General features: G+C 42.5%; 1 protein-coding gene across 2 annotated transcripts in view; it reads left to right on the top strand.

Annotated features, from left to right (window-relative positions):
- FOXP4 (forkhead box P4) overlaps positions 1-18,864 on the top strand; it is a 163,355-nt gene that overhangs the window by 95,947 nt on the left and 48,544 nt on the right. For both annotated transcript variants that reach the window (XM_054979224.1, XM_054979225.1), the window contains 3 exons: positions 5,378-5,500; positions 9,737-9,823; positions 18,029-18,179. In XM_054979224.1, coding sequence (XP_054835199.1) covers positions 5,378-5,500; positions 9,737-9,823; positions 18,029-18,179 — 361 coding nt within the window. The remainder of the gene's footprint in view (positions 1-5,377; positions 5,501-9,736; positions 9,824-18,028; positions 18,180-18,864) is intronic.

The raw sequence follows: 18,864 nt of genomic DNA on the forward strand, positions 1-18,864 counted from the left end.
TCGGACTAGATGTCTTCCCTTTTTCAAGGAACTCCCTTCAGACTAGGATATAGGTGAGCTAAGGTTAATTCCCCGCTCTGTCATGGAAGCTTGCTAGGTGACCTTGGCCAATCACATGCTCTTAGCCTAACTTACGTCACAGGGTTTTGTGAAGGGCAAAATGGAAGCAAAGAGAATGCTGTAAGCCACATAGGGTCCCCATTGGGAAGAAAGGTGGGGGTATAAATGAAGTTTAAAAAATGGAGAGGGTCTCCTTGGTCATGACAAGAAAAATCTCAAGCTCTTTTCCCTGTCAATTTCTGTTGCCATCTTCCACCAGCGAGGGAAGACTTTTTTTTGTTTTATCTGGCATTCCCTCAGTGATCCCTCCTTCCTGTCCTATGTTTTAATTGTTTTTATGGTTTTGTATGTGGATTTCAGCTTGGTTTTAATTATTTTAATTGTGTTTTTGTTTGGTTTTCATGGTTTTTAAGATGAATTCTTAGGTGTGTTTTTATTTATTTACTATTTTTAACTTTTATTCCACCCTCCCCTGCAAAAGCAGGCCCAGGGCAGATATTCTTACATATTCTTTGGTGGCCCTGGAGAGGAAAGAAAGGCAGGGTACAAATTTTATAAATAAATGGTTCAAAAATGAGTAGTTTTCAAACATTGCTTTCTGTGAAGACTGGTGCGTTACTTCAGCACTTGTTTGCTACCTAATAATTCCATTTTCTGTAGTTGATTTCCTGTTTCGGAAAGAAAAACCCATTTAATGGACACAAAGCTAAATTCAACTTCCCAGGACGTGTGCAGTGAAATAGGTACACACACAATTGTCACACGTAGCTATTTCTGATTTTCATGTTTTTCCTCATGTGAAGTAATGCTTACTTTGTATGAATGTATAACATTTGAAGCAGCCATCACTTTTAGACTACATTATGTTCTAGAGTAGTATTGTTTATAGTTGTTTACTGCTTGATTATTTATTTATCTAGAATATTTCTGTGCTGCCTCTTCAGAGTCCTGCTTAAAAATAGCGGTGGTAACAATTTCTATTTATATACTTTTATTGTAAAACACAGAATGGTGATCCTAGTAGGCTGAAGGTGACTGTTTCTTGGCATGTGTTGGCTTTTCCTCCCCAGATACCTCTTTAAAAGTTGCTCTAAAGTGTAAATGCTAACAGCCATTATAGTTCCTATACAGTCCATCTGTTTAGTTACACCCTTCATGAACCTCTAATTCCATACTGACAAGGTTTTTCCCCCTTCACCCAACGCATGCTTATAATCCCATCTGCCAATAAGAATTCATCTGTAGACTTATTTTATTAATTGAAAGCTAATGCATCTGCTCAAGTTGGTCTCTCTCCACTTCCTTGCTAGAAGGAAGAGAAGTGTACCAGGCACACTATCCTGTGAGAATGCTAAGTGAATCATTAGACTACTTAAATGGAATCTTTCTATGTAGATTTCTCTCTGCCACCACTTCCCTTCTTTTATTCATGGAAACAGGATAGGTTAAAAAAAACTCAAGCAGGATGATTCTGGAGACAGAAGCATGCCCCCTTCTCCTTCCCCACCCCTCCATAACAGAGTATTGACTATTTGCACACTGATTTGCTCACTCCTCTACTTATGCAGACCCAGATGATCCATAGTTGAAAGGAGGATCAAAGGAATTCCAGGGTGACTGTGGTCAGCATATTTCATGTGGGAGGGCATGGACAATCCATGGTATCTTTTGAAGTCGGCAAGACTTCTTCATGCATTTTCTAGTTTAACTGGAAAGTATCAATTGTGGGTAGAGGAAGTGCCATTAATTTTAAGGTATGTGATTGATAAATTGATGCTCAACTCTATATAGGTAGTCAGAGGGGACCTTTGCCCTGAACTTGTGTCTCGAGACTGTGGTCAGATGGATGTGGGCTATGAAAATTAGTCTGAATCAAGAGAAGGCAGTAGTGACACTGATTAGGCAGCTTACTGTTTTAGAAGTGGGCATTTTATCTGTTATGTAGCACTTCTGGAGCAGGTATGTAATCTGGTTGTGTTCCTGGATTAGCAGTTACCACTGGTTAAGTAGGTTGTACATAGAAGTATACAAGGAAGCTATTGCTAGGCACTTCCTTTTGAAGTCAAACATATGGGTAATTGAAAATAATTTGTTAGAGCTAGAACAGATTGGGTCATTTGACCTTGGGTTTTTTGCTCCGACATCTTCCCAATAAATACTCAAATGGACCATCTCGGCAGCTATATGTTACATTTATTGATTGATCCTACTTAGAAGCGCATCATATCAATGAGCATTTAGGAAAGTACACAGCCAATATATATTAGATGTAAGAGCCTCATAGCGGTTATCCATGCATTGGTATCATCAAGGACTGATTACCATATGTTCTTCTCAGGATTGCCCTTGAACTTTGTTCAGAAATTGCATAGTATAGAATGCTTTTACCCAAAAATTTGCAGACAAGAACGCACATAACTACTTCTGTAGTGACTGTGCTAGCTGCCAAGAAACTTCTGGGCCCAATTCAGATGGCTAATACTGATATTTGAGAGCCCTTCACTGGCTGGAAGGAACTTAACAGATTTTAACTTACGGTCCCATTCACCTGAAGATCATTTCTATGTGCTCAGGTTCTGTCTATCCAGAAACTGAAGTTCTCTGAAGTATGGATCAGAAATCTTTTTTGGTAACCATTCCAGTTCTGTGGAAGATATAATAGCTTTCTACAGCAGGGGTTTTGTGCTCTTTTCTCATTCATTTTAGACAATTAGAAAGTGGTGCCTCTTCACTAAAGCCTTTGGATAGCTGGAGAAAGAATTGTAAAATCGCGTGGAGTGCAATGAACAACTTATGCTGTTGTATATTTGAACAATTTTATTTCCAGGATGTTATTGTGTCTTGAGTTGTTTTGTATGCTTTTTTAAGTGTTGTGAGCTGTTTTGAACAAATGTAGAAAACCAAGGTGTAAATGTTACAAATAAATAAATAGTTGGACACTCTATCAACTCTGATGCTTCCCCAAGCTGTAGGAGAACAGCTAAAGCAGTAGTTTGTGCACCACTTAATAGTGGCTTGCTGACTGCAGGCTAGTTTCCATAATTTTTTTGCTTTCCATTTTCAGCCTTGTTTGGAAATGAAGGCAAGCATTGAGAATGTCTCCTGGAGATATTTAAATTGCAGTGAATTTGAGATACAATGAACTCTGAGATTAGAGGTTTTGTTTGAAGGATGCTAGCATTGAGATCCCTCATGTCATTGCAGAACTTCTGTGCACAGACTTCCTGGCTCAGAGGTTTGGAGAAATGAGGACTCATGGTTGCGAAGCCATTCTTCACTTGTTGCACAGACATTCTCATTTGTTATGTTGGTATAACAGGGAAATGGAAAGGAAATCTATGTTGGAGTGAAACTTATCAGATGAATGGGGGATAACTAATCAATATTTTGCAATTATACCTATAGAAAAAGATAGCAGGTTATTGGCGCATGATTCACTGCAGTGACCTTATTTGAAAGAGAATCCACCTCAGTTGTATTAATGTTGGGATATGTGTTTTCTTAGGGGGAGTCATGAGCATTGCAATGTCTTTCTTCTAGTCATTGCGTATAGAAATAAAGCCTGTTCCATTTTAATTGGAGAGAAAGAACTTTCTCTCCTACAAATGTATCTAAAGTGACAGTTGATTTACAAGCTACTCAGTTCATAGCTACAGCAGTCCCTGGTATCTCATGGTTTTTTTTAGAAAATTGTTTGCTGTGAGGAGCATTACATGCCACTGACAAATGTAGAAGGAAGAATTGTGTACAAATGTGTGGCTTGTGATGAAGGATTCTGATGGCCAGTTTACTGGTAGTATTGTTCATAGTGAGCAGAGCAGAAATTAGTGGTCAGCTACAAGGAGAGTGGTTATGTGAATCATCCCCGATTCTCTCTACCAACAAGTGTGTAGTGAAGTTCATGTGTAGTGTCTGACTCACTTACAAGCTCCTGTGAGTTGAAATGACCCAGTTCTAAAGCCGTGCTTGCTCTAATTTGAAAGCAATACAGGCCACAGCGACAGGAACCTTTGGAGCTACTAGAACGTGTTCTGTTTCTATTTTCTGACTTAGCTATAACTTGCCAGGGCAAGTGGGTTGTAATCTCAGGCTATATACAGAAGTCTTTTTCAGAGGCATGGAATTATCATTGCTCAATGTGTGCCTGTTTTGTCCTCTGTTCAAACTCACTTTGCACCGTTTTGTAGCATTTCACACTTTAGTAGTAGGAACTCAAAACCCAGCACTCAGTAGCACAGCTGGAACTGCTGCACTAGATGCGCAAACAGTTACAATGGGATGGTGCTGATGACAGCCCTTGTATATAATACTCCCCCCTCCCCCCCACACACACCTAGAGGAATTTTTAAAGCATCCTTTTTCTTAGCGTAGTAAAGAATGAATGCATATTCCCATAAATATGGCCTAGGCATCTCAAAAGCTAAGTGGTGTTGGACCTGGTTTAGGGCTGCCAGTCCTCTTTCGGAGTGGGTGGGTGAAGGATGCCCTGTTCCCAGCCTCTGCCCCTCCCCACTCACCTGACTGGTGGGGGGGAAAGACCCTGGGGAATGGGCCCGGGAGGCAAAAACCTCCCAGGTCAGCACGCAGTGGGTACACTCCCACAGGGTGCAAAAACATCACTTCCCAAGGTGTAAGTGTCAGGTTCCCCCCCACTTGGAGGGTAAGGGAACCTGGCAACCCTAACCTGTTTAGTACTTAAATGGGAGACCACCAAGGAAGTCCAGGGACACTATACAGAGGTGGGCAGGCCATTGTAAACTACCTCTGATCATCTTTTGCCTTGAAAACCTTATGGGGTCACCATGAGTCAGCTGTCACTTGATGGTGCCTTAACATACACACACACATACAAGCTCTTTTGAAAAGAAAACAGCATTAAAAGACTTTAAGCTCCTTGACAAAAACTCGTTAATTTGTGGAGTGGGTGGGCAGAATAAAAATTCTGCTGATGTTAAAGCAAAAAGAAAATGTGTAGCTTGATGACTGTTCCTCGTTTGGCACTTTTGTCCTCATCATACCTCAATATTTGGTCTGTCTTAGGTTTTGGACTCTAAAAATATAAGATTGGGAAAAACATCTTAATTCTGAGGACAAGGGAAGATCTTTGCTATTCTCCTTCAGTATGCCTAAGCATCCAGAGCACACAGGAATTCAGGTTCAGGTTCCCTCTCTCTCCTACCCTTTTGGAATTGCATTATGGGAGCATAAACTGGAACCTAAGTTGCTCATGAAGGCATTCCCTAAAAGGCAAGTGACAGCTACCCAATGCTTGAAACACGTTATAATTCCCTTAAATGCTCCCTTTCCCACTTTCCAGGTCCCAGTGTCTGTGGCCATGATGTCTCCTCAGATGATCACACCACAACAGATGCAGCAGATCCTGTCTCCGCCCCAGCTCCAGGCCCTGCTGCAGCAGCAGCAAGCAATTATGCTGCAACAGGTAAGGCAGCCTGCTTCTGAAGCAGGCATTTCATGGAGACAAGTGACAGGGTTGACCTTTGTGTCTACATTTGAGTATGTTTGTGCATGCATGCGTGCAGACCCATGATTGAAGGGGGTGGTATATATGTCTCTGTTTGTAAATTCTGAGGTAGGACTCTATTCTGATTTTAGTGTTTAGGATACTGAGGCTGAGCCTCAATTACTTGCCTAGAGGTTCTGTAGCATATCTTGGTGGAGTTGGGGTACGAGTCCTGTATTTTCAAATCCAGTCTGCTTCACTTTACAAATTCGTTCTTTCCAGTGTACTAAATCTGTGAATAGTATTCAGCTTGGACTCTCCCTAGCACAGGTCAAGCTGTTTAGTTTCACTTCTGAAAAGAGAGAGCTCTTTAGAAACAGTTAAAACTTGAAAAACAGTTGCTAACTGCGGAGCCAGGGGTGGGGGAGGGACCTCAGCAAGGTATACCGCCATAAAGGCCTCCCTCCAAAGCAGTCATTGTCTGCAGGGGATCTCTGTCATCCCCTTCCCAAACTCCACCCTCCCCAAGCTATACCCTGAAATATCCAGGAACTTCCCAACCTGGAGTTGGCAACTCTAGCTGTGGGCTATATTTTTCATGGCATATGGTAACCTTGAAATGCACACAGAACGATACAGCTTTATTTTAAGCAAATCATTATTTCCCTTAAGGAACTCCTTTTTGATTGCAGCTGCAAGTAATTGGGGAAGGGAGGGACTTTACACTCTGCGCCTAGCTGTTCTCTCTTTTATAACCCTGAACCCCACTGCACTGGTTCACTAAGCTGGAATTGCATGTTTGGATTGAAAGAAAAACTCTTTAACATTTTAGCAGCTTGACTTGGATATTTCACAAATCAAGCTTCTATTTGGCAGAAGGTGAATATGAAATAGTAAGAACAAGGGAGGAGGTAATAAAACTTCCAAACAAAATGCAACTGTTTGGACAAACATTTGCTCGGGGGTGGGGGTGGGGGGGGAGACAACACAAAAACTTATAGCATCCTCCACACCCTTCCTTCTGCCTTCGGTACCTGTTTACTTCAAACATACTGATAAGGAGTCAAGGTTGGCCCCAGGGAAAGAACAAAGGGTAAACACTAACTTGGGTGGGGTCCTTCCTTCTTGGAGCCTCTCTGGAGCCAGATAGAGAAACACGTTTGACTGCAAATTAAACAGCCTAGGCTGGAATAGCTGGCATTCTCCATGAGAAGAAAACCAAACATCACACCTCTCACCTCTTGACCCAATGTACTCTGAATACCATACAGAGACCTGGTTTTGATTGGCTTTTGGGTAAACAGGGAGGCTTTCTAAACCTGTTCAGCAGACATAAAGAGAAAAGTTTCTGCTGTCAGCACTGTCAACTACAAGCTGATAAGGACTTTCCCAGAATGCCCAGGGGCATTCCTCAGGAGCCAGCTTTTTTCCTAGATTTGTGGAAGACTGTACTGACTTCTCCTATGGTTCTGGCCCCCTCCTGTGGAAAAAAAACAATCTGTAGATCATTTAATTTGGAAGGTCACAGCATAAAAAACAGGAATTGGCATCACCTTGGAAGTCTTAGTGTAATGTCACTCAGCACACATTGAACAATTTCCTTTATCTGGGAATCTTAAATCACATTTACAGAGTTTTCAGTATTCTGGGCTATAGCTAGTGGAATGAGACGTTGAACAAAAGTGTTTTCCTCATGGTTCCATAGAAATCAGTCATGTTATGCAGCAGTTAAAGGCCACACCCTCATTTCCAAGGTTCCTTCTACATGGATGTTTTGCTCTATTTTGGCATTCTGATTACAGCAACATTATCCCCTAATTGGCCACTATCCGGGTTTTTCTCGGCTCTGGTTTGATCTTTTCCAAACCTGGTTTAATACCTTTTGGGAAAGATTGCAGTCAAAGTGTTTGTATGTGGTACGTTGGGAGGATTCCCTCCCAAATGCTTTGAGGTTTTTTTTTTTAAATGACTATGCTATAGCAATATCACAGTCACTAATTTTTTGAAATAGTATGAAAATGTCCTGTGGTGTTGTTGGCGGGGTAGTGGTGGCCGTGCGGGCTGAGCCAAGAAAAGTGTGGGGGGGGAGGTGCCCAGATTGTAACTAGATGCTGTGTTGTAGCAGCTAATGCCCCTAAGTGCATTCACAGCAGCAGTGAGAGCTACATGAACATTCATTGGCATGTGGAAGCAGTCCACGTCTGTTTTTGAATAGGAGAGGTAAAATACAAGATTATGCACACTCTTATAGAAGATGAAAGATGCAAAGTGCTATTGCATCTTAGGGAGTAACTGGATTGTGACACGAGTTTTCATGGGCAACAACCTGTGTCATTAGATGTATGAAGTGCAATAAGGACACTTCCACATATGCCTCTACGAAGTAAACAACATATTACATTGCAAAACAGCCTTCACCTGCTAGTCACTTTTCTCCTGAAATTCCTGTCTGGCTGTTAAGGCTTCATTACACCCATCTGCAATGTAGCATTTCATTTGCACTTTAAAGCTTTTGCCTTAATGCTTTACCCCCATCCCAAGCATGGGCACACCCTGTGTTGTCTTCCCCCATTGTCATCATTCTGGTTGTAAGCTGCTTGGCGGCAGAGTCCTGTCTCCCTTTTTGCTGATGAAGGCCTGTAAAGAGCCATGTGGTGGCACTGTGTCAATATTCATAAACAATATTTGCCTTTCTATGTATCTAATGTGGAGGTACTAAACATATTGCTTAGATGTATATTTGGTTTAATTTTTTCTGTGATTTTATCTTGCATCAACAATATTCACACACAAATGATGGAACACATGTTCTAAAGTGCTTCTAGAGTCATGATAAACCAAAATCAATGTAGTCAGAGTACTAAACATTAATTCAACCAAATAACAGACATTTTGTAGACATATTGGGAAGAACCCTACATAATCTCTCTTGAGGGGAACAGACTTCACTGGGTCTGATGAAATAGACTGTGCATATTCTACACCAATCCAGTTAGTGTCTGGCTATAACCAATAACAAAAAATGCACGCATTCCCTCTCTCTTTCTTTTCCTGTTTCCCCTACTTCAAATAACTGTCTAGTGATAGGCAGGGGGAGGTTACAGCCTGGGTCTCATGTAATTCAAGATGCTAGTGAGTCATATTCTTCAGTTCTGGGAATGTTCTTTTTGATTCTCTCTCTTGATTTGTTTACATGTATTTGCCACACCCTCTAGAAAAACATTACATTTGGCTATTGCTTCCCCTTCAAGAATCTTCTGAGTCCTGTAGTTTGGAAGTGGCAGTTTCTTCCTCAGCTGCTTCTCTTAAAAAGCAAAGGTCCGCAGTGGCTAGGGTCTTCTCTGTCTCTGCTTATAGGAAAGGTGGCCTACAAAGCCTTCCAGTGCTGCTGTTACGCAAATGATGATTTTATGAGGATGTTTAAGGAACATCTCACTGTGGGTTCTGCATGTGCAAGGAGATGACAAAAGTAGACTGTAATTCACAGATTTCAACAGTTTGCTTCTGTGAAGGTTTTGAGCATTCCAATGAATGATTTGTAAATAATTTGAGGTATCTCATCCCCATGACACCAAATTAGGGTGAAGTGCTAAAGAAGCTGAGGAGGGAATAGCAGTTGCAGCTTCAGAGTGCTGAAGTAATACAATGGCTAGAACATGACATGGATGTTCCTGGGAGTGCTTTTCTTGAACAAAGTATCTGAGCCTCTATTTCTCTGTCGTTAAAATGAGAATGTTTGATGACCAGCTGCAAATGATAACAATGAAGAAGAAAAGTGTAAAAAAATTTCCACCGTCTCTCATTTTCAGTGGCTTCTTGAGCCTGTTAAATAGTGTCAGAGTATACTTTACACTTCTGCAATACGTTGGGAGCTAACCTCACTACTCCAAAATAAATCTTATTTTATTCAATGGGGCTTTCTCCCAGGAAAGCATTCTTAGGATTTCAGCTCTTCACGTATTAGTCCTGAGGCCCAGATTGTAACTAGATGCTATGTCAGAAGATTAATCAACGAATAAAGAGCTAAATAGTAATGAGGCCCGCTATTCAGGCAGGGTCTTTGGTGCACAACAAGGTGGGGGAGGGAACAATCCTTTCCTTGGTATCATTTTTTCAACCTCCATCAATACTCTGAAACTGCTGTATATGGCAGGGTGGTGGTAAATGTCTGAGAACTTAGATATCTCATATTCGTCTCTTCTCCCTCTTCCCCAGCTGCAGGAATACTACAAGAAGCAACAGGAGCAACTTCATCTGCAGCTACTGACCCATCAGCAGGCTGGAAAGCAGCAAGCCAAAGAGGTGAGCTTGTCTTCGTGTAGGTTTGGTCTCTGGGTGGAGTTATAAAGGGATAGGAATGAAGTGAGTGTGTTTTAGTTTTTATTTAACTCTGGTTCAAAAGATTTCATTAATTTGAATTTGCTATTGCATTTTTTCAAATGTCATTTTCTTTTGAGTTCAATGGGGAAGCAGTTCTCTGAGGTAATATCCAATTTGCATGATATTTTTATGATTGCATCACTCATCCAAGGGATTCTCTGTGCCAGATTTCAGACTAATAAGAGCAAACGTTGTAATTTAGGGCAAGTACATATTGGAAGCAAAAGGTTTGTATTGATTAAACACTTTCTACATGTAATTGATATGATTTTATTTCCCTCTGTCACACTGAAGGGAGGCAGAGCATGTTCTTCAGTGGTACACTACAGGTGCCTCCAGCTGGTTGTCATAACATATAAATAATACCTTAGAATGGCCTTGGCAAAATATTGACCTGGTGTCCAGCTCATACTGTATTTTTGATATATGAAGGAGTGGCATCTTCTACCATGTAATATTTGAGCTCCATCATCTAAGCTTTAAACGAGTGTGATTTGCTGCTTCACAAATTGCTTCAAAGTTATTGGTTGATTTTAGACTAACTGAGCAGCAAGGGGCAACATCTGGACTGCCAGTGTCTGGTTATTTGTAGTTCAGTGTCAGGCCACAGAGAGTCTCCTTTCTGAAGCAGTTAGTTCTGGGATAGGCTTTGAGAATGTAATGCGGTGGATTAATTTGTTTGACTGAAAACATTGCATTGCTATGTGAAATATCTGTCATCTTTGAGAAAAAGAAGGTATGTGTACATGTATCTGCTTGCTTGTTTGTTGATTTTGAGCTGATAACCCACCCCATATTTTGAGTCCCAGTGAAAGAAGTAATACCAATCAAAAACATATATTTAAGGCAATGTAATCACACTTAAGCACTTGTTCAGTGAGCACGTGCTTTGCCTAAAATCACAAAAAATTTAGTAGAGCAAGCCATCAGACCTAAATTTCTAATTTGAAGTTAGCATCCTAGTAGTGGCATCTCTCTTGTCTAACCTAGTGTTGTAAGCTGCTGCTTCCTTTAAATGAACAACATTTTTATTTTGAAAGGTGTGATTTAAAATCATATCACTAGCAAATTATGAACTGTACCTGCACTGCAAATTATACCTTACTTATGTCTAGTATCTCTGGAATATTGTTATCACAAACCTAGGTCATTTGTGCTTCCAGAGACAAGGGAAGAGAAATTTCACGTGAAGTCTTCTCTCTGGCAGTTGCCCCAGTGCACCAGCTGATATTGCACAGTTAGTCTGGGAGGGGGGCAGCATACAAGGATTGGCCAGCAAGTAACCTAGGCGTCAGATTAATGAAGTGCTCCTGTCAGTCCAGAGTGTCACGCTGAAACTCTTCTTGATGTGCTCATAAATCAAAGTGACGGGGCCTGTTACCCCAGTAGCTGCACCCGCTCAGCTGCGTCTAATGTAAACAGAGTGCAGACAAAATGCATTAAGGAACTCAAACCCTGTCGCTAGGGAGAAGATCAGGGATCAAGGGAGTAAAGAGTAGGAACAGGAATAGGGAAGCTGGTATTTGGGGACTGCACCCGTACAGGAAACCTTCCATGTGTGCCTCTGAGAATGGGAAAGATTGGAGAAGCCCAGTGGGCGCTAGTGGCTGGCAGAGTAAGGTTTAGTAATTACTTTCTTTGTGTTTAAGATTTTTATCTCTGGGCAGATAAGCTTCATACTTCATTGGTTCTATCAAAAGTACACAGTGGATGACCTCCAAAAGTGAAAGTGTCCAGAGAAACCCACAGACTCTGACAGCAGGGGAGGGTGAGAGAGAGGTACTAGGAAAAATCAGAAGGAGCTTTATTGTCTTAGCTCCTGGTGATCTCGGAAAGATGTTTTAGGAATGTGGCTTATTCAAGGTAGATTGGAAGAATGACCGAAATGTATCTAATGGACTGTGGAGTTTTATACATGCAGCACTCATTGGTAGACCTAGTAAACTACCAAAGTTTGCCAATCTTTAAAGGCAAACTAGACTAAATTTTCAACAAAATCATTCCCTCAAATTAATAATTTTGGTACATGAAACATTGCATTACTTTACTGTGTATTCAGTAATTTTGTCTGCAGGATTTTCACTGGGTTTCCTGCAAGTAAGCAATGGTCCTTAATTTTGGTATAGTGAAGTGATTTTCCAAATTCATTGAAGCATAGTGAGATCATCACTTCCCACTTGCTTTAGAACCTTTGGACTGTCGGATGCAGAAAACATGCTCATCCAGAAACTCTCCTCATTCATTCCTAGTCAACTTGATAAGTCAAATTGACTTGTCTAACTAGCTATAATGCATTCAAACCAATTCAACCAGGTTTCCTTCCACTAGTGGATAATTATGTAATTGTGTAATGAGAATGCTTAATTCCTAAGCCATTTTAGGAGTGTCATAAAAATTGTGCTTTTATGTTACTGTTATTATGTGCATGTGAAAACGGTTGAACTGATCTGTTATCTAAGGGGAACTGGTTAAAAATGTTCCTTGGCTTCACCACTGACTTCTATGACTTTAGATAACAATATACCTTCGGCTTCCCCCAGCGTCACCCATCGTTCCGCCTTTTAGTTGCCTGTGTTTCAAACTCCCAGAAGTTGCTACCTTCACTAGGGATGCTAGAATTCATAGCCCAAATATATGAGAAAAGATACAGAATTCTTAAGTTATGCCCTGGGGATTCTAATGACTTAATCCGTTCCCAATTTCCTTCTGTTTTACAGCCTGGAAGTTGAGTGAATGGGGCAGTGTTCAACCACCCTGATGTAATAGGCAGAAACCTGTGCTTGCAAGAAAGCCTAAAAAGGAATGAGAAAGCAGGGGAGGAGGCAAAGCAGGCACTAGGCCATGTAGTACTGTTTGTAGATTGTAACGAGAGAAAGTTCTGGGGGTCCCCTCGCTTCCCTGCAGGCTATTCAAAGTGCAGCTCTCATATGAATAAAAATGCTTTCACGTGAATGACTAACCCTCCATTATAGTTCTGCCTGCACTCTAGTTTGTAGGGGACATCTCTTCCCAGTTGTGATGCCCCTTGACTGAGCCAGAGTCCCCAGTGATTCATTAGTTAGGAATTCTACCCAAATCCAAAATGATATCATACTTTTCAATGATGTATTCTATTCTTCAAAGAGTTATCAAGCAAATGCTTCAAAGATTAGACAGAAGACAAGATTAACATTTTGGCCTTTGGATCTGACCCATTTTCTCCCAGTTCTTCCTTTTCTGAAGACCTTTACAAACTCAAGCTGCTTCAAATCACATTCTGCCTCTTAAACTTATTGGAGTATGCATGCATTGCATGCTCAGTGGATTGAGAAGGGTGTAATTTGGCTTAAGTTTGCACTGACAGTCTCACAATGACAGTATAAGGAAAAAATGCGATCAAAAGGGGTTATGGGGTGGAGAGTCTGCAAATTAACCTTTCCTTGTTTAAGGATTATAGCACTGCTGGCAAAACCTTAGTAAATAAAATAAGGAGTTGTATCACTTTTGCTTTTCATAGAGTAAAGGTAGTCCCCTGTGCAAGCACCGAGCCACTGACCCATGGGGGAACGTCGCATCACAATGTTTTCTTGGCAGACTTTTTACGGGGTGGCTTGCCATTGCCTTCCCCAGTCATCTACACTTTACCCCCAGGAAACTGGGTACTCATTTTACTGACCTCGGAAGGATGGAAGGCTGAGTCAACCTTGAGCCGGCTGCCTGAACCCAGCTTCTGCCAGGATCGAACTCAGGTTGTGAGCAGTGCTTGGGCTGCAGTACTGCAGCTTACCACTCTGTGCCACGGGGCTCTTTTTTCATAGAGTAGGTCCTCCTAATTAGGGTTTGCTTTATCAGTGGCTGGAGCTACAGAGTGCCTGAGTACAGAATAGGGAAACTCAGCATAAGGAGTGTTAGGTACAGAATTGCACCTGTGGCTGCTTATCTCAGGGTTGATCAAGCCCTACGGAAGGGCTCTGGCCCTGTGGATTCCTGATCCAGTAATGAAGAGATGGAGGATCCCAGGCAAGGATCAAAATGAAATAAAACTTTATTGAAAATATTTATGCATCCTAAGCCCACATCACTCATACTTTAATCACTCCAAAGTTATGTTGGCCAGACCTGATGATGTACAGAGGCTGCTAAAGCACACATGCTCCATTGATGGTGGAAGGTAGAACTCTTCCCAGCCCATTTCTGGCCCCCTCCTTTGTAGGGCTGATGATGTCACAGTGTCTTTGGCCATTCTCTGCTCTTTCTTTGCCTTTTGCCCAGAATACAGATGCATGCAGTTCTCACTCAATCGTTGTTGACATCTTTGTCGCCCTTTTGCCATGTTCATTGGCTCCCTTCAACTCTGGCTGTTTCATGGTTGTTTCCCTTATCTCACAACACCAGTTAGGGATGGGTGATGGAAGTGGCTGACTATACAGAGATGTTCAGGCATGTGTCATGTGTATCAGAATGTTTCAGGAGAGGGAGGGGTGATCCTTGATTTTTGGCCTAAATATTACTTCTGCTGTATGCTCACACATACATGCTTCTCACATGCACATTTAAGCATTCTCTTCTTAAAACATAGCTCAGGAAATTGGCATTGTTAAGGCTGCTGAATCCAAAGGACAGTTCAAGGACGTTTGCAGTTTGTGAAATTAACTATTTTCTAGGTACTGATTAGAATCAAATTTATTAGCATTTAATGAAGCATTTCATATAACATAATCTATTAGCAGCCAGTGTCAGACATGGAATCTATGTTCTGTGTTTTTCGCAGGAACTTGAGTGAAACTAAAGCACAAGGAGTGGCAGCAGTATGTTCTGGGTATAGGGGGTGAAGTGTGGCTTATGGCAGGCAGGCAAAGATGACACTAGAGCAGTAAAAACAACAACCCAAGCACCAATGATAGCGGTGTCCAGAAACAATCATTTACAGCTGAGTACTGGGAAAGCGGGAGTTCAGCATCTGGAGTTTTATAATGTAGTCCTAGAGTGACAACCTTCTAAATCCACTGAAGACAGCTGGCTTAGAAGTGTGCAAGTTTGTTTAGGATTGCATTGTCTGTCAGCTAGAAGTTGGTAGTTGAGAGAGAGAGAGAGAGGCTGTGGAAAGGTTAGCTCAAGAGGAGTATAGGTTAAAGAACTTGATAGGTATTATCATGTCTTTGGTTAAATTTGGCTGTGGTAACTGAGTGTAAAAGTTGTAACAGTATCCATATAGTATACATCAGGGTTTTCTGCTGGCTCTAGTTTGTAACTAACTTGCTGTAGAGTGTTGTTCTAATATATAATAAACCTGCCTAGGAAGGATTTCCCCTCCTTGAGCGTCTACAGTTTTAAACCTGGCATCCTACATTTTCCTGATAACAATTAAGGTTTATCTCATTTTGTGCTTTTCTTTTGAATAAACTTCATTCTTGTTTCTTTGAAAAGTGAATCCTATTGCCCCTGTCAGTTTACCTCATGTTGTATTTAGCAGCTAAAGACCTGGATACTTTGTAAACCCAGGCACCAGTTTCACCCCTTAGTCTTCTTAATTCTCTCTGAAAATCCATGTCCAGTGGAGTAGGTGGGAATTTCTGAGGTATATAGCCCCAGAAAAGCATCACAGCAGACTTGTGTTCTTTAGTGTGGCTATTTGAAGAATTATAATGTCATACCCTGAGAAATAAAATATTTATATATTCCTCCCCCAATTAGCCTAATTTTAAGTGCATTGAATAAATAAAATAATACACAAGTACTTTGTCAGCAGTTTTTGCTTTTCTTTTAGTACTAAAGCAATTATTTAAAAAACAAATGTGCAAATAATCACTGCTATTCTCTCCTTAATCCCATTTGTTCATTCAGAACTCTCTTCTGGTTAATGCTGTCCTATTTCTTGTTTGTATTTTCCTCTTCAGATACTAACTCAGCTCTTTGAACATACCTACCAGTTTTGAAGCTATATTGGGGAGAAGGGAGATGTGTGATGCGAATCTCCATATATTCATAGTCTGTGTGAAAGCATAGTGGTCATTTATATACCAGCGTAAGCTTACAGATATTTGTTATGGCTGCATTATTATCCTTCATCCTGTCTGAGAAATGAATTTCTCATCTCCTTCAGTTGGCATAAATCAGTTGAGTTAAGGCTGGTTATCAGAAGTGGTTAAATCCATTTAGTTTTCCAGAAAAGTTTTTAAATGAAATAGTTCCTCATTGAAGGTAGAAAAAAGCCTGCAGTTTTGAAGCTGTGTTGGGGAGAAGGAATATATAAAATTTCTTAGGAAAGTTGCTCACTATATGTTCTTGCTTATTATCTTTATTATTTTTTTTCATGGCATTTGAGCCTGCCTTTTGAAAAAAAATCCCTTAAAAAAACTCCATAATTAATTAGGAATATAAGAACCATTGTGCTAGATTCACCCTAGTTCCCATAGTGGCTGATCACATGCCCTCTGAAAGCCCATAGACAGGTATGAAGACAACAGCACTTGCTTATTTATTTATTTTATTTATTTATTAGACTTATAGTCCGCTGTCCCCGCAATGCAGGCTCAGAGTGGATCACAACCCAATTAAAACACAATACAATATACAATAAATAACATATAGCTAAAAGCAATTTAAAACTGGCAGCAAAATTTAAACAGACAGCGAATTTCACAGTCCTGCAAGATCACTGGGTGTACGGAGGCTAATACACAGCAATGAGCTAAAAGCCAGAAGGGAGGGGGTCTACCCCTCCCCTTGGTAGAGGCTGAGAGGAGACCCACCCGCCTCAACCACCAAAAGCCTGGTGGAACATCTGTCTTACAGGCAGGGCCGGATCTAGGGTTGCCAGTGCCCGGTGCAACCCTTGTCCAGCCCTCCCCCTGTGTGTGCAGTGCGCACACGCTCCCGCGCTGTGTGATGATGTCATTTCCGTGACATCATCACTCAGGGCGGGAGGCGTGCAAGCTGGCCGTCCCAGCGCCTGGTGAGCCATGGAGCTGGCGGCAGCGGGCGGCTTGCCACACGGGCGGCTGAGCACAGGTCTAAGAGGCCCTCCGTGAGGTTCGCCTGCCCCGTGCCACCGACACGGCAAGCCCGCCGCCCCAGCACACAGTGCGCCATGGAGCTGGCGCCAGCAGTGGCAGTGCGGGCATGCACTGGGGTGGCCGGCTTGCCACATGGGTGGCTGAGCGCAGGGCTAGGAGGTCCTGCGCGCATGGCAAGCCAGCCGCCCCATTGACAGGGCAGGCGAGGGCCTCCCAGTCCCAACCCTGCGGTCAGCCTCCCGTGTGGCAAGCCGTCAGCTCTGGGGTGCTCCCGGCGGCTGGCAGCCGCGCCCAGTGGGGCAAGCTGCCCCCCTGCCCCCTCAATCCGGCCCTGCTTACAGGCCCAGCAGAATGTTAAAAGATTCTGCTGGGCCTGAGTTGTCTCAGACAGAGAGTTCCACCAGGTTGGGGCCAGGGCTGAGTAGGCCTGGGCCCTGGTCAAGGCAAGACGGATCTTCTTGGGGCTGGGGATCTCCAGAAGACGTTTCCCTTCTGAGTGAAGTGCCCTCCAGAGTGTATAGATTGAGAGGTGGTCCCGAAGGTATGCTGGTCCCAGTTTGCTAAGGGCCTTAAATGTCAAGACCAGCACCTTGAACCTGATCTGGAACTCCACTGGGAGCCGGTGCAGCTGAAATTAATGGACTGTTTTGTTGGACTGAGTGGGACAGTTGCTCATGGGTGCTGTAGGGTCCCTGATTTTAGGCTGTTGTGAGTAGGGGTACTGCTTTAGATTGACTTCTGTTCTGATCCAGATAAACTTTATTTATGATGTTATGTTCAGGGAAGGTAAAGCTGAGAAACTGGTATTCCGTTTCTCTGTGCAGAGTTCGTATACACAGATCTTATGGATATGCTCATCCGACAAAGACACTCAGCATTTTCAGTGCTCTGCCAAGCAGGCTCACTCTCTTCTCCCCCACCCTTTTCATTCTGTTACTCTGATAGATCAAAGGCTTTTGGTTATGTGCTGTGTGGCCACTGAGGACAAGAGATCAGGACTGTGAGCTGTGCTGGCTACAAACAAGGCTGAAGCTGGGACTGGGCTGCTTATGCAAGACCCTGGAGAATCCTGGAAGGCCTGTGCTACAGGGCTGAAAATAATGTGTTTTGATTTTTTCCTTTTGTCTTCCAGCAGCCATTAGGGAATAAGCAGCTGGCATTCCAACAACAGCTACTGCAGATGCAGCAGCTGCAGCAGCAGCACCTGTTAAACCTCCAGCGACAAGGGCTGGTCAGTTTACAGCCAGGACAAGGCACCGTTCCTCTGCAGACCCTTCCACAAGGTAATACATGTAAGCTTTCTTGCTCTTTAAAGTGCGTTTCCCCAGACCAGTGATTAACATAGCCAGTTGGCTGGCTGTTAATTTTAAAGGCTGGATATTTGCAGTGCACTTTGGGCCTAACATTTGGTATGTTTTTGGCTTTGAACAGACATCAGCAAATCATTATTAAATCAGAATTTAAGGCATTTGTCCTATCTCACATTCAGGGAATGCTGGGGCACTTTGTTGCTGATGTTAACACAATAGATGCTGTGTTTAATATTTTGTATTTAAAATGAAACAGAGTAATTACCTATCAGAAGAATCTTCCATGTGATGATGCTTCTGTCTGGGAGGAGGGGGTGAGCAGACTAGTAGCTTTGCTATGGGCAGAAATCTTGTGCCTCTGTCTGCTACTGAAGTCCATAAGGAAAGCAGCAGATCCTGGACTTAAGATATACCTAGCTCATGCTAAATGAGGCGGGGGGGGGGGGATTGAGATTTACTTTTTTGAATGGATTGGCCTAAGGGGTGTGTGTGTGAGAGAGAGAGAGAGAGGGTGTGTGTGTGTGTGCGTGCGCGTGCGTGCGCGCACACACGCACGCGCGCGCTGGAGTGGTTTCTCCCTCCACTCACAACATACACACTTTGGTTGTCATAACAGGAGCATTTAAGTACAGCTCCCCCTCCCCCAGGGTCACCAGTC

This window comes from Eublepharis macularius, chromosome 5 (assembly GCF_028583425.1).
Source record: "Eublepharis macularius isolate TG4126 chromosome 5, MPM_Emac_v1.0, whole genome shotgun sequence".
NCBI lineage: Eukaryota > Metazoa > Chordata > Lepidosauria > Squamata > Eublepharidae > Eublepharis > Eublepharis macularius.